General features: G+C 38.6%; 1 protein-coding gene across 1 annotated transcript in view; it reads right to left on the bottom strand.

Annotated features, from left to right (window-relative positions):
• Window positions 1–2395: 2395 nt before the first annotated feature.
• Window positions 2396–16563, bottom strand: part of JADE3 (jade family PHD finger 3) — a 142945-nt gene continuing 128777 nt past the window's right edge. Inside the window, exons 9-11 of the mRNA XM_040265825.1 lie at window positions 11558–12028; window positions 9703–9820; window positions 2396–5479 (exon numbers count right to left, since the gene is read on the bottom strand). Of these exons, the coding sequence (XP_040121759.1) occupies window positions 4569–5479; window positions 9703–9820; window positions 11558–12028 (1500 nt within the window). The 3' untranslated portion in view covers window positions 2396–4568. The remainder of the gene's footprint in view (window positions 5480–9702; window positions 9821–11557; window positions 12029–16563) is intronic.

Genomic DNA, 16563 nt, shown 5'->3' with positions numbered 1-16563 from the left:
TCCTATTTCTGTTGTTAATAAATTACCACAAATTTAGCAATTTAAAACAGCATAAATTTATTCTCTTATAGTTCTGGAAGCCAGAAGTCTAAAATCATGGTGTAGACAGGGCTGGGTGCCTTTTGGAGACTTCAGGGGAGACTTCATTTCTTTTCCTTCTTCAGTTTGTAGAGGTCACCTGCATTCCTTGGCTCATGGCCCTTCTTAGCATCACTCCAACCTCTTGCTTCCATATCACACTCCTTCTACTAATGCTAATCCCCTTTGCCTCCCTCTTAAAAGTACCCTTATGATTATACTGGTTGGGTTCACCTGGACAACCAAGGATAATTTCCACATTTCAGGTCCTTAACCTTAATCACATCAGCAAAATCCTTTCTGGCTACCCAGGTAGCACTAGTGGTAAAGAACCTGCCTGCCAATGCAGGAGACTTGTAAGAGATGTGGGTTTGATCTCTGGGTCAGGAAGATCGCCTGGAGGAGGGCATGGCAACCCACTCCAGTATTCTTGCCTGGAGAATCCCACGGACAGAGGAGCCTGGTAAGCTATAATCCATAGAGTTGCAAAGAGTCAGACACGACTGAAGCAACTTAGCATGTATGCAGAGTACTTTTTATCATGCAGGGTAACACACTCAGATTCCAGGGATTAGAAGGTGGACATCTTTAGGGGGCCATTATTTAGCCAATTACAGGTTAGACTAGCTATGGAGAAGTCAAGTTCACCAGGTCCTAGCTCTGCCACGAGGCCTGTTGAGTCCAGATTTGTGTGAATTATCTTGTTCTTTGAATGTGAGCCTCTGAACTGTTTGCTTTTGTGTTAGGTGGCTAGTCCAATCATCTGTCCATATGGCAAGAATCATATGGTACAGAATTCATGAGTAACCCCCTCTCAGGTTGCTTTTTTCAGGGAGAAGCTGAGTAGAAACTTGCTATAGCAAGTACAGCTTTATCAGCCCAATTCCATCTTTTTAGTTTGTTTATAACCTGACAGTCAGTTAAAATAAAATGAAACTGAGAAGGTAGGGTGGGAAGAATAGTCAGGGGAAGAGAACTTAATGCTTGGGAGTGTCCAGGACTTGAGGTTGGAATGCTCACACCCAAACTCACTTGAACAAGATGAAAAATGATGGATGTTCTGTTTATTAAGATAATGTATTCAGGGAGTGTGAAGGCAAAGAACTCAAGGCAGAAGGTACTGCTCTGGGGTGTGACCACCCCCTTCATATTGGCTCACTTCAAGGATAACTATCCTCATGGTAGGTCATGCAGTTCGTTCCAATCCATGAAGTAAAATGAACTGAATTCACAGAAGCCTCCCTCAACAGTGGTGAACTATTACAGAGCTCCATGTGTAGGAGAGGCAGTCTCAGGGTAGGCCTTTATTAAGTTATTTAAAAAATCAATATGTAATTGATGCTTTAAAAATGTAAATTAAGGTCGTGAAAATCTAATGAATATTTGTTATAAATAAAATACATTTTTGAAAATATTACATGAAAATTATTCAGTGGTGAATTAGGTTTTAATCCTATCATGTATTTTTCTTCCATTCTTAAGGGTCAGCAAGCATACTGAGGCCTGTAAAGTCCTGGAGGGGAAAAGCTCCAGGACTGTATATCCTCTAGTTTATTCTGTGAATTTGAAAGTTTCTTCAACGTAAAAACAAAGGTTCATCTCTTATTAGAAATACAGACATCAGCATAAACCCAAAGCTTTTGTTGGCTAAGAGTGTTATTCATAGTTTTGGTACCACAACATTTTACCTAGAAATTTACTGAATCAGAAGAGTTATCTATGAATGTGGTGTTGGGGAATATGCAGGGGGAAAGGGGAAGAAGGAGGGGAAATGAGAAGAAGGGGGAGAGAAACTATAAAAGATAGTTATCTTTTAACTATCTTCACTAATGATTTACCCAGTGACCTTTACCAAATACATTTTGCAAACATAATGAAAATGTTTATAATGCCCTCAAAATCCCCATGACACGACATAACCTTTATTACATTAATATATTCACATGACTACAAATAGAATGAATATTGTAAAGAATGTATATTTAAAAGTGAGGCTTGACCTAAGCCCTCTGAGCTTTGTGACTTTAGATAGGATCCATTTCCCTAGTGATTTCTGTCGACCCTATGGTTCCATCTTAACAGCCCAATGAAATTGTGATTTCCAGGTAGAGTCCAATTCCTCAGAGTTCTCTTTGGTCCCTGGTATTGACACAAATCATGAATTTGTGCTTCTAAACATTCAATCGCTCCTTCTTCTTCCTTTCCCCCTACCATCTGTTTTGTTTAATGAATAAGATTTTTTTTATATAAAAGGCACATATGTTAAGTTTTTCAAAAGCCCAGATGCCCAAATAAAAAATTACCACACTGACAGCAGTTAGCAGTTTTCATAATTTAATGAAAAAGTATTGGTAAAAAGGTGACATTTGAAAAAAGACAGTTTGTCTTTGAAAACTGGACTATATAAGACAAAATGAAAAAGATTTAACAAGAAGGTTAAGAGGTAATACTTCAAACAACAGCAAAATGTAGCAAATACATTTTGGGGCAGTTGAAATGTATACAGCTGAAGGCTCCTTCATTTATTTAGGAAAATTCTGTAAAAATATTACAACTATATTTCCCTGACTGAAATTATTTTTGTCAATACTATCCCAATGGCATTACATATATGGAATTTGGCTGAAGCACTTTTTTCAATGTTTGCTTTTCTTCCCACTCACTCAGAATTGAAAGGCATGAAAGGACACAGGTTACTGTACTGGCCTTTAACAGAGGAGTTTATAACATAGCTCCATTAGAATGTCATTACCATGAAGGTGTCAAATTATTATCTAACCCAGGAAATGCAAAGAAAAAGTACAGAAACCTAGTACATAAATTGGAGAAATTCTCTTCCTCATTTGGATAATCCATAGCCTTCTCCTTTGTATTCAAATGAAATACAGGACACCGATCACACATGTTATGGCATGTTCACATATGTACACAGGCACAAAAGAAACATTTTGAAGGGGTAGCCAAAGGAGAGGCAAAATACAGAAATTTTCAGAAAAGGAGGAAGAAATAAAACCAAAGAAGGCTACAGAAACAAAAGTGGGAAAGAGGTTTTGAAAACTACTGAGTTTCCCATATTTATGGAGAGAAGGGCCCCTGCCTTTACTGCAGCTGGGATATTTCACCAGGAAGCAACTTTAAAAATCTAAAATGGCCTCATTGTCTGAAAAGTCTCACTACATGTTCCCAAAATAGAAGAAAGAGAACATTAATTTAAGGCTAAGAAAAGTGAGCAGAGTATATATAGTTGGCTTCACATTTTAAAAACTGTAACATTTTCTTCTTCTTTAAATGGGAAGCAGGTATGTTTTATCCTCCACCAACCTAACTATTCTCTTCCTCCCCAGAATTAATCAAGGCTGATAGTTTGGGAACAGAGTATGAGCAACTTCTGAAAAATAGCTCCAGCCTTTTTGTTTTGGAAATTGCCTTGGATTCATAGTTGGTACAAAGCTAAATTATATCCATGTGTTTTTAAACACATGCTTTCAAATTCTGTTTGACAATAAAAATCTGTTTCAAAATTAAAGCAGATAAGAATATTTAACTTCTCTGCACTTTATTATCTTTTAATTATACCTCAATAAAAATTTTATAAACATTAAAGCAGGCATACAAAAACTGTCAGCCAAACTTATTTAAGCCAAACTTATTTGAAAACAGTTAACACAAAAACCCTGACCTGATACAAATCCCTCAGAAATGTTCTCACTTTGGGAAAGGCTCTGGGATCCTTCACAAGCGCCTAAACTGAGAGAATCAGAGCATTTTTCTTGGAAGTAGTACTTTTGTAAACACTATCCACAAGTTAGCTTTTTATGCTTGTTAGCTGGGTGAAATAGTTACGAGTGTGTCCCCAACAAGCAAGTCTAGGAACAGGCACTGAACACTTATAAGCATTAGGTGTATTGACTTGGTAAATTAAGATACTGTGAAAGGAACTCAACCTTGTGCAGAGCAAAGGAAGAGGGTAGTGATTTTGACAGTATCTGAAATATTGGTCCCTGGTCTCTCCCTGAAGAGTGTTTCCAGGTACCAGTGGAGTTAGAAACTTCCTACAGACACCAGGTCTGGGAGTCACATGCTGTAGCTTCAAAAGATAAATAGTTTTAGTGTCTGATAATCATGGTCTCTTGCAAATCCATTAACAATGCATGGACTCTTAATATGTATGTATATCAATGTGTTAATATATTTGGAATGCTGCCCCAAAGTATTTACTGAGCAAATTACTCTGGTCCCAGCTGTTCTCACTAGCCTCTGGCAAAAAACCCCACAACCACCCAAACTTTTGGACAATATGTAATCCCTATAATGTGCTTGTAAAAACTAGACTTGATACCAATTCAAAAACTGCAAACCAATTTAGTGTGGAAAAATTTATTTCATTTTACTACAATTCCTCCCAACATATACTATAGTCATTTTGGTGTATGAGTTTTCCCCAATATATGAGGCAAAGGCAAAGATGGAGGTTTTCTTGGAATTTCTAATCACCTCTGCATTGAACTGTGGGAAAGAGGATATGTCTTGCTTTTACCATGGCAATCCCGTTTGGAATCACGGGGAGGATTTTCCCTGTCTGAACTCTCTCTCTTTACCCTGACTTTTTCTTCATTCCCATCACTTTCTGCTTCTGAATCACTCAGCTCCACATCTGGGCAATACCCATCATTCTCCTGATATGGAGCTCTCCCTGCAGACCGCCTAACAAGTTGCTTGCCCCAGAGCTGCTCTTTGGGGTTAATATTCTTGGCTGCCTTCACATAGCGCTGGAGGCTCTCTGTGGTCTTCATCCACTTATTGGTGGCCTCCTTAAAGGACCTGCTGGAGTGCTCCACAGTAGATTTTCTAAGGCTGCCCTGACTACCCAAGTGGGAGCTGAGCATGGGCTCCTGGTCAGAGAACATCTCACCTGAGCTGTCTTTTTGGGTGACATCTCCAGACCAGGTACCCTCTAGGCCATTGGATTTGGCAAACTTGGGGTTAGGTTGATTTTTCCCATTCCCAATGGAAGACTGTCCATGCAGGGCAGCCTGAAGGACCAGAGGCTTTCCCAGAGACTGCCCATGATAGAACTTAGGAGATGGAGGTTTGCAAGCAGGACTGGGATCCTCTGCTTCACTTCTATCATCACTGGGATTGGTCAGTAAACAGTCAGTCTGGCTCTCTTGTGGATGCTTTGGGTATGACTTCATTCTCATTTCCAGTGAATCTTGAGCCACCTGCATGCTCCTCATATTACAAACAGGGGAGCTGTCATCAGGAGAGAGAGGTCCATGATCAGGCTCTGTGGAGCTGTTACTGCCATCTTCTGCGGCTGATTTGGGCATTTTTAACTTTAAGGTAATTCTTGGTTGTGGGTAAAACAATGAATTTTCTAGTGCATTTGTCACAGGAAGTCCTGAGATTAAAAAAAAGAAAGGTTTATTTTAACAACCAATCTAAATAACAGCATCTGTTTTCATGCAAATGGAAATAACAAGAAAGTGGGGGCAGCAATACTCATAATTAGACAAAGTATACTTTAAAACAAAGTCTATAACAAAGACAAGCACATTAAATAATGATAAAGGGAGGAATACAAAAGGAAGGTATTACACTTGTTACCACATATACCCAAATAGAGGAACAATAAATATAAACAGCAAATACTAACAGAGATGAAAGAGAAATTTACAATAATACAGTAATAGTAGGAGACTTTAACACCCCACTTACATTAGTGGACAGATCACCCAGACAGAGCATTAACAAGTAATCTTAAATGACACAATAGACAAGTTGGAGTTAACTGATATCTACAGGATATTACATCCCAAAACAGCAGAATACGCACTCTTTTCAAGTGTACATGGGATGTTTTCCAGGATATATCATATGTGAAGCCACAAAACATTTCTTGGATTATAAGAATTAACATTGTTAAAATGGCCATACTACATTTTTTACAGAATTACAATAAATAACCCTAAAATTAATATGGAACCACAAAAGACCCTGAACTGCCAAAGCAACCTTGAAATAAAAGAACAAAGCTGGACGTATCATGTGCCCAGACTTCAGACTATACTATAAAGCTACAATAATCAAAACAGCATGGTACTGGTGCAAAAACAGACACATAGATTGATGGAACAGACTAGAGAGCTCAGAAATAAACCCACACACCTGTGGTCAGTTACACTTGCCTACAACAAAGGAGGCAAGAATATACAATGGAGAAAAGACAGTCTCTTTAACAAGTGGTGCTGGGAAAACTGGACAGCTTCATGTAAAACAGTGAGATTAGAACACTTCCTCACACCATTTACGAAAATAAACTCAAAATGGATTGAAGACCTAAAATGTTATACCTGAAACCATAAAATTCCTAGAAGAAAACAGAACACTTTTGACATAAATCACAGCGGTATTTTTTTTTTTTGGATCTGTCTCCTAAGACCAAAGAAACAAAAGCAAAAATAAACAAATGGGACCCAATTAAACCTAAAAGCTTTTGCATGCAAAGGAAACCACTGACAAAATGAAAAGACAACCTATAGAATGGGAGAAATTTTTTGCAAATGGTACAACCAATGATGAGTTAATATCCAAAATACATAAAACAGTTCATATAACTTGATATTATAAAAATAAGCAACCCAATTAAAAAATGGGCAGAAGATCTGAACATTTTTTTGGAAGACATATAGATGGCCAACAGGCACATGAAAAGATGCTCACCATTAATAACTATTAGAGAAATGCAAATCAAAGCCAGAATGAGATATCACCTCACACCTGTCAAAATGGCTATCATCAAAACATTTGCAAATAATAAATGTTGGAGAGGATGTGGAGAAAAAGGAACACTTGTACACTGTTGGTGGGAGTAAATTGCTGCAGCCACTATGGAAAACAGTAGAGAGGTTCCTCAAAAAGCTAAAGTTAGAACTACCATAGGACCCAGCAATTCCACTCCTGGGTATATACCTGGAAAAAAACAAAAACACTATTTCGAAAAGGTATGTGCACCCTAATTTTCACAGCAGCACTATTTACAATAGCCAACATATGGAAGAAACTGAAGCGCCCGTGAACAGAAGAATGGATGAAGAAGAGGTGATTATATATATATATATATATATATACACACACACACACACACACACAATGGAATATTACCATAAAAAGAATGAAATTCTACCATGTGCAGCAACATGGATTAACCCAGAGAATATGCTAAGTGAAATACGTCAGCAGCAAAAGACAAATACTTTATGACATCACTTATATGTGGAATCTAAAAAATAATACAAATGATTATATATGCAAAACAGACTCACAGATATAGAAAACAAACTAGTGGTTAGCAAAGGAGAGAGGGAAAGGGGGAGGGAAAAATTAGGGTATGGGATTGAGAGATACAAACTAGTATGTATAAAATAAACAACAAGGATGTATTGTATAGCACAGGGAATTATAGCCATTATCTTTTAGTAACTTTTAATGGAATACAATCTGTAAAAATACTGAATTACTCTGCTGTGCACCTGAAACTAATATAATTTTGTAAAGCAACTATATTTCAATAAAAAAATAAACAAAGGCATACATTCTTACAGCAGTGTTCACGTACCCACTCTTCCAAATACTGAACAAGTACCTATGTTTGATATGTGCATATAGCAGCTGAAGTTAGCTGAACTAGAGGTTAGGGTGGGAATTGCTACAGGTGGAAAACTTAGCACTGCCATTTTTTGCTGTGTGACTCCCAACCTCTTCACCTCTGTTCTCCTAGTCTGTAAAAATAATCACAAAGACTAGTGTGATGCCTCATACATCCTTTCTGCTCCTTCTATTTCTGAAAAGAATGTCACTAGCAATGGTTTAGAATAGGGCCTTCCTATTTGTGTGTCTGTACATGTGCATGAGTGGGTACCACATAGCATTCAGAACTTGCCTTAAACACAGTTGGGCTTCCCTGGCGGCTCAGATGATAAAGAATCTGCCTGCAATGTGGTAGACCTAGGTTCGATCCCTGGGTCAGGAAGATCCCCTGGAGGAGGGAATGGCACTCTGGTATTATTGCCTGGGAAATCCCATGGACGGAGGAGCCTGGCAGGCTACATACAGTCCATTGGGTTGCAAAGAGTCAGACACGACTGAGCAACCAACACTTTCCCTTTCTTTTACTCTGAACATAGACATTTCAGATCACACCTCCAGTCTTCCTAAAGCAAGTCAAATACAAACTCACAAGAATGTAGTACAGGTTTTGGTGGTTCCCATATATTTTATGTCCTTAACTTAAAATAATTTCTTCACTATGAATGACCACCATGGAGGTGTGGGGCAGGTTTTGTAGTGGCAAGGCCCCCAGAAAAGATCATGTTTCTGCCAATCATAATATTTCTGCTGTTATGGGCTTGGCCTTGGGACTACTGGCAACAATTACCTGGTTACATCAACCCTATAATCATATTTAGGACAAGTCTTCCTCTCTCTATTATTCTGAGTATTCTGAAATCAAAAGAGCACTAGTATCAAACAATTTATTTTTGTATAAGGACTTGACCTTTGCCCATTACCATCTCACTGTAGCCTCACAAAGATGACATACAGAGAAGACAACTATTAGGTGCCCCAGTGGACATCTGTTCCGTAAAGGTCCAAACTGAACACTCAGTCCCCACTTCTATCAGGGCCTGCCATCTGTTGCTGCCACAAGCAGTTATGGGGCTGGGTCCCACTAATCAGAAGCCACATGGTCTAGGGGCCAATTTCCTTGGCACCATGGAGGCTCTTCCTGCTGTCCTCTGGTTCTCCTTGTCTTGTCTGTCATGGTACTCTTATGGCTGAGCAGCCCTGCTGTCTCCTCCTACACCATTGTGCCATGGCCTCTGATCCTCACAACTTTCCATAAGACTTTGACACCTACCTGACACCTTATTTCTGGGTGTCTCTCTTGCTCTACAGCTGGCCCTTGGCAGAAGCTGGATTCTGCACACATTGCCCAGTGACCCCTAGTTGCCCAGGCTCTGCCACTGACCTCTGTATTAAATGAGGCAAAGGGAGGTTACAACTATCTCTGAATATGACTGTCATCATTACAGCTAAGCTCCTATGCTTAGAGTACTGTAATTATGTTCACTTGTTTCTCTCACCAAGTGGGCAGAGTTCTCTGAAGGAAGGAATTCTGTCTTGCTCGCTGCTCTGTCTTCTAGCTCAGCTCTTAGTTCATAGGAGGTGCTCAACAAACATCAGTGAATAAGTGAAAAGATAAGAACCCAGATCTCCTACTAAATTCTGGCTAAGGATTTGTCATTAATATAACAGATTGTTAGGATGAGTAACCCTGGAATTAAATGTTTTCCGGAAACTAGGATTAGATCGGATCCTACTGATTTCTAAATTAATCCAATGATTTTAGAATCATTTCATGGCTCCAACTAACAGCCTCTAATATCTGTCTGGGATGTAAGTTATCTGTCCTAGATTTGCAACTCTACCAACCCTACCCTGGGATTTCTTGCCTCATGAGTCAACAGTGAAATGGGCCATGTTACATCATGGTTGGACTAGAACAAATGAATTTAAAAGATTTTTAAGTGAAACAATTGATACAAAATTTATATAGCTTACCTGCAGCAATTTCCTCATTAGCAAGCTTGACTTGCAAACCAAAGATCTGTTCTTGTAATTTGTTGTATGATAGTTTCATTTTTTCTCGTCTGCTTATCATGTAGCACAGGTTTCGGACCTGTAAACCCAACCCCCAACAAATAAGAGAGTTTTGTCATGTTACACAAACCTGACAACTGAACCTTGTTTAGCTAAAATTAAGACAACTTAATTTTAAGTCACATGGGGTGGGGGGCTGAGGAGAGAAGACAGAACCTAAAAGCTGCATAAAGAGAGCTGCTACATAGGTATTCACATGGCACGGTCAATGGTGGGATTATGGTTCCCGTATCAATCAGCAGCACAAGCAAAAGCTCCAAAGCTACCTTCTCAAGTCTATTATTCCTGTCGTGTCATGGGCTTGATATTTATCTGTGCAGTCAGGCTGGAGAACTGAATGATGACTTAACAGTTTAGCTTTCCCTTTAGATCCCTGAGTAAATGGTGGCAATGCTGGATCCAGTATTCTAATGAGTGCTGGACCAGCAGGATAAATGTCTGCTGGGAAGACTGGAAGTAGCTCTTTTTGCTCACACTTTCAGCTCAGTCAAGTTTCCATAGCCACAACGGTGAAATCCTCACTCTCTCATGCTCTCCCATCTGGACAAGTTACTCAAACTTTCTGTGTCCCAGTTTATTCATCTGAAAATAGGGATAACTGTACCTTCTTCATATGCATGTCAGGATTATGAGTTAATATTTACAAAATGCTTAGAAGAGTGGTACCACATAGTAAGTGCTATATATGTGGTGAGTTAAATTTTAAAAAGTGAGTAAAATCAACCTTGCATATTCACTGGACTGAGGCTGAACCTCTAATACTCTGGCCACCTGATGTGAAGAACTGACTCCTGGAAAAGACCCTGATGCTGGGAAAGACTGAAGGCAGGAGGAGAAGGGGATGGCAGAGGACAAGATGTTTGGATGGTATCACTGACTGAAAGGACATGAGTTTGAGCAAACTCTGGGAGATGGTGAAGGACTGGGAAGCCTGGCATGCTGCAGTCCATGGGGTCGCAAAGAGTTGGACATGACTGAGTGACTGAACAACAAAAAATCTATTAGTTCCTCTCCAAATTCTGGTAGCAGAGAAAAAGACAAGCCACCATTACACTTGATTATAAGATTCTCTAGGGTAAACACAGGACCTAACTTATCTTTAAATCCCTACAGTACCTAATTTTGTGTGTGTGTGTGTGTGTGTATCTCATGAGTTACACTGAATTATCTGGCACAGAGGCTCTCAACCTGGAGTAATTTTTCACCCCTAGATGGCATCTGGTAATTTGGGAACATTTTTGGTTATCACAATTGGGCATGTTGGGGGTTTGCTACTAGCATCTAGTGGGTAGAGGCCAGGGATGCTGCTAAACTTTTTACAGTGTCCCCCACAACAAAGAACCATCCAGTCCCAAATGTCAATAGTACCAAGTTTAAGAAACTCTGATCTGGCACTTTCCTAAGCAAAATTCATTTTTTCTTCAGCCTGCAGTCTCATAAGTGTGTCAGTAAAATATAGCTGAGCCAATTTAGGTTCAACAGTGGAAAAAAAGTAAACCAAATGAAAAATTTATTTCATATTTAAGGTTCATAAAGCATCTAAGTGAGGATAGACTCTTCTATTCTCTGATGTGTCTAGCAGAATTTCAACTAAGCCCAACATTTGGGGCCACAATGAAGTCAGAAGATAAGCAAGGGCACAGAAGCCTATACTACAACTATAAATAGTTGTTTTTTTTTTTTTTAATCTGGAAGTGTGGCCTCCATTCCTATGCAGACCAAGACGTATACACTAGGTCATAGTTGGTCACCTTACCCTCTCTAGGTCTTGCCGTAGGTGCATAAACATTCTCATGCGAGTGTGAATACTCTCTTCCCTTGGCTGTACCAAGACATTTTCTTCTTCCTCTTTTGGAGGAAATAATGGCTTATTGAAGTTACTCTTCCGCTTCAGCTTCCAGTAGTTATAGATGAAGTCCACAATTAGCATGGGCAGCCCCAGCTCTGTGGCCACATCTTCCACATTGACCATGGAATAGAACTCCTCCTCCAGCTCCCGAAGCTTCTGTGCCCGCAGACTGGTCTTCTCACTCTTGGCCTGGCTCTGCTCTGAAGCCCTGTGTAGGGGGTACTCGGACTCCCTGAGCTTTTGCCTGCTTTGGCTGTGCTTGAGGCAGTATGACTTGAACTTTACTTCATCCCCCTTATCTAGGATGGTCTTCATTTCTAGGCTGTGCTCAAAGGCACAGGTGACATGGAAGGCAGTGATGCAACTTTTTATTGAGCACTGTGGGGAGAAAAGATGTGTTAAGGCAGCAGGGCTGTGTGGGGAAGAGGAAGCTCTATGTACCTGGGCCTAAACTGAGAGCTCATAGGAAGTAAAGAAAAGACAGGGAGAAAGTTGGTCTTAAACTGACTATGACGGACACCTTACAAGAAAGCCTGGAAATCTGCTCTTTTACAAAACAGTAAAAACAGAGGCAAAAAAAATTTTTTTCAGACTCTTCTTTAAATTTTAGCACAAGCGTTAAGTTTTTCTGAGAATTCTTCTTTGGCCCCTATAAAGAGTCATGCTGTATTTTTTTTGTGACCCCAATATCACCTACTGGTCCTTTTAAACTATACTTAGAGCATAACAAATGTAAAATTCCTGGCCATGGTTCTTAAAGACAGAAGCTGTGTCATTCATCTTTGCATTGTCATCAACTATTGAACTAGCAAGTGCTCAAGAAATGCTTCTGAACAAAGAAAGAAAAACAGAATCAATATTACTGCCAGAACAGCTACTGGTTCTAAACAAGTCACAGGAACTCCAATATTTAAGTAACCTAACTTCTTGAATTGGTCTTATAGAGCTGTGCTGTCCAACATGGTAGCTAAGGTAGCCAACTGGCTATCTTAAATTACATATAAAATAAAAATTACATACAATTAAAAATTCAATTCCTTAGTCACACTAGCCACATTTCAACCATACTGGACAGCACAAATTTCCATCACATCATAGAAAGTTCTACTCGACAGTATGGTTACAGACAATCTGGAATTAAGTTTACAATATTCTTCCATTCATAGATGTAACACATTTCTTAGGTATCACTATGGGACATGCACTGAGGATTCACAGGGAGGCAAAGAGAACCTAGCCCATGACTGCTAGACTCTTGTGCTTCAGTTAGTTTCAATTACCATTTGTTATGGCTATGTTACAGTTTTCCTTCCAAAGATTTAACATGCACACGTATTTATATTTTTATGTAAATAAAAGAAGGAAAGCAATGGAGGATCTGTTTCAAAAGATATAGTGGGAATTCCCATGATTAAAGCCAAGTCTCACATCTTTTGGAAACATGCATCTGGAGGGCAGACTGCTCAATTATCTGTATGTTGGGTTTTTGATAACAAAACATAGAGAATGACCTTGGATACGAATAAAGACTAAAAAAATGAAAAACCTGGCAGGCCTCCTTAAAGATTGAGAAATTCAACACTTGAAAATACTGGCAACACAAGAAAAGATATTCAACATCGCTTGTTATTAGAGAAATGCAAACCAAAATAATACTGAGTTATCACCTCATGCTGGTCAGAACGGCCACCATCAAAAAATTTTACAAAGTAAAAATAGAAAAGGGAACTCTCTTGCACTGCTGATGAGAATGTAAATTGATAAAACTAGTAAGGAGAACAGTATGGAGATTTCTTTAAAAACTAGGAATAAAGCTATCATATAACTCAGTAACATATAACTGAGTAATCCCATTACTGGCCATGTACTCTGAAAAACTGTAATTCAAGACACATGTACCCCCAATATTCATTGCAGCACTATTTATAATAGCTAGGTCATGGAAGCAACCTAGATGATCATCAACGGATGAATAAAGAAGTTGTGGTACATATATACAGTGGAATATCAGCCATAAAAATGAACAAATCGGAGTCAGTTGAAATGAGGTGGATGAACCTATAGCCTGTTATACAGAGTGAAGTCAGTCAGAAAGAGAAAAACAACTATCCTGTGTTAATGCATATATATGGAATCTAGAAAAACGGTACTGATGAATCTATCTGCAGGGAAGGACAAGACGTACAGGACTGTCTTGTGGGCACAGTGAGGGAAGGAGAAGGTGTGAGGAATCGAGAGAGTAGCACTGACATATATACACACTATCATGTGTAAAATAGATAGCTAATGAAAAGCTGCTATATAACACAGGGAGCCCAGCCCAGCACTCTGTGATGACCTAGAGGGGTAGGATGGGGGTCTGGGAGGGAGGCTCAAGAGTGAGGGGATATATATATGTGTGTATACACATACACACATACAAACACTTATGGTTGATGTGTTGTATAGCAGAAACCAACAAAACATAGTAAAGCAATTATCCTCCAATTAAAAAAAAGAATACTGGCAACCACCAAAGCTTTAATGGGAGCAGATTCCACTTAATCTAATTTCACAGGATAAAGAATTCCAAGGATGAACAACAATTCAAAGATCATCTTATCCAACCTCATACATGTTATTACTTGTGAAAGTAGTGAAAGTGTTAGTTGCTTAGTCATGTCTGAATCTTTGCAACCCCATGGACTGTAGCCCACCAGGCTCCTCTATCCATGTAATTTTCCAGGCAAGAATATTGGAGTGTGTTGCCATTTCCTTCTCCAGGGGATCTTCCTAAGGGATTGAACCTGTGTTTCCTGAATTGGAATTGGAGTCTTTATTGTCTGAGCAACCAGGGAAGCCCATTATTACTTGTACTTCCTGTAAAGTACCTGATTTTCTACCTAAACTGCCCCCTACCCTCAACTCCTACTTTTCAGTTAAGTGGTACTCTAGCCACCTACTGCATTCCTAAAACAGCCCACCCCAACTTAGCTTAACTGGAAGAGTTTCTTCCATTACACTGAAATTTGTATCCTTAAAAATTCTATGATTTGAAAAGCCTCATGAAAATAAGAATGATGAAAAGCCCAGACTATACTTTTATCTGGATACCTTCTGTTATCCCTTCACTAAGAAACTAACTGTTTTATTTCTTCTAGGTCCTTGTTAAACCTTTCTTGCATCTTCTCAATCCTTGTCTCTAGGCTATTTATCTGTGATTCCATTTTGATTTCAAGATTTTGGATCATTTTCACTATCAATATTCGGAATTCTTTCTCAGGTAGATTCCCTATCTCTTCCTCTTTTGTTTGGTTTGGTGGGCATTTCTCCTGTTCCTTTACCTGCTGAGTATTCCTCTGTCTCTTCATCTTGGTTATATTGCTGCGTTTGGGATGGCCTTTTTATATTCTGGGAATTTGTGTAGTTTTCTTTATTGTGGAGCTTCCTCACTGTGGGTGGGGTTGTATCAGTGGCTTATCAAGGTTTCCTGGTTAGGGAGGCTTGTGTTGGAGGTCTGGTGGGTGGAGCTGGATTTCTTCTCTCTGGAGTGCAGTGGAGTGACCAGTAATGGGTTATGAGACGTCTAAAGTTTTCAGGTTTGGGAACGCATGTACACCCGTGGTGGATTCATGTCAATGTATGGCAAAACCAATACAGAATTGTAAAGTAAAATAAAAAATAAATAAATTTAAAATAAATAAATAAACATAAAATCTGATCATAGCAGATATACTACGGCTTAAAAAAAAAAAGAAACTAACTGGTCGTTTAAAAAACAAATAGCAAAAGGCATTCCATAGGAAAAGGTTAAAAATGTTAGGCATTCTTCTGCTGTTTAATAGACAAAAATGAGGTAAGAGAAAGCTAAAGGAATGTTTTCTGTTCAAGGAGATGAGTGTGTGACATAAAAGTACTACTGATTGGAAGCTAAAAACAGATCTCTCTTAGATCAAATTTACAAAATGTAGAGACATAAATATAAATTACTCAAAATAAAAGACAATAACATGAACAAGAATTGGGTACTTAGATGAAAAATGAAATGTCCCTAGGAAACTGCCATAAAATCCATTAGTTTCAAAAAAGGTCATTCTAAGGTCATACTCAAAGCTGGAAGTCCACATACTTATCTTGGTGATAAAGGAGAAATGCTAACCAATCGAATAACTTTTTACTTTTTTCCAAAAATATATATTTGGCACATTCTATTAAACAAAATGCTTTTGTAAATATCTCATTTCTACTGTAATCACTTAAGGTGACAGGGGTGGTAGTGTTTTAATGCCCATTTAAAAAGAACAGCTTTACTGAGATATAATTTACACACCACAAAACTCATCAATTTTAAACATTTCAATTTAAAATTTAAATTAAATTCAATTTAAAACATTTCAATGTTTTTAGTGTATTTACAGAGTTGTACAACCACCACCACTATGTAATTCCAGTACATTTTCATCACCCCCAAAAGAAATCTCATTTCTATTTGCCACTCCCTGTTCCCAATCCCAGCCCTGAGCAACCACTAATCTACTTTGTGTCTCTATAGAAATGCCTAGTCTGGGCATTTCATGTAAGTGGAATCATAGGTGGCAGTTTATATCTGGTTTCTTTCTTAGCATGTTTTCAAGGTTCATCCATGTTGCAGCATGTATCAGAATTTCATCCTTTAAAAAATATGGCCAAATAATATTCCATTATATTGGATATACCACATTTATTTATCTATTCTTCAGTTGATGGACATTTAGACTATTTTTACTTTTTAGCTATCATGAAATAATGCTGCTATGAAGATTTGTGTACCAGTTTTTGTGTGGACATATGTTTTCATTTCTCTTTGGTAACGTGCAATAAAAGATTAACTTTGCCAAAGAAAACTTTGGCCCTTTGCCTCTAGCTCCTGAGAGGTAACCTCTTAACCTTCAGAA

The sequence above is a fragment of the Oryx dammah genome, unplaced genomic scaffold (genome assembly GCF_014754425.2).
Source record: "Oryx dammah isolate SB20612 unplaced genomic scaffold, SCBI_Odam_1.1 HiC_scaffold_23, whole genome shotgun sequence".
Taxonomy (NCBI): Eukaryota; Metazoa; Chordata; class Mammalia; order Artiodactyla; family Bovidae; genus Oryx; species Oryx dammah.
This window is presented reverse-complemented; position numbering and strand designations above follow the sequence as displayed.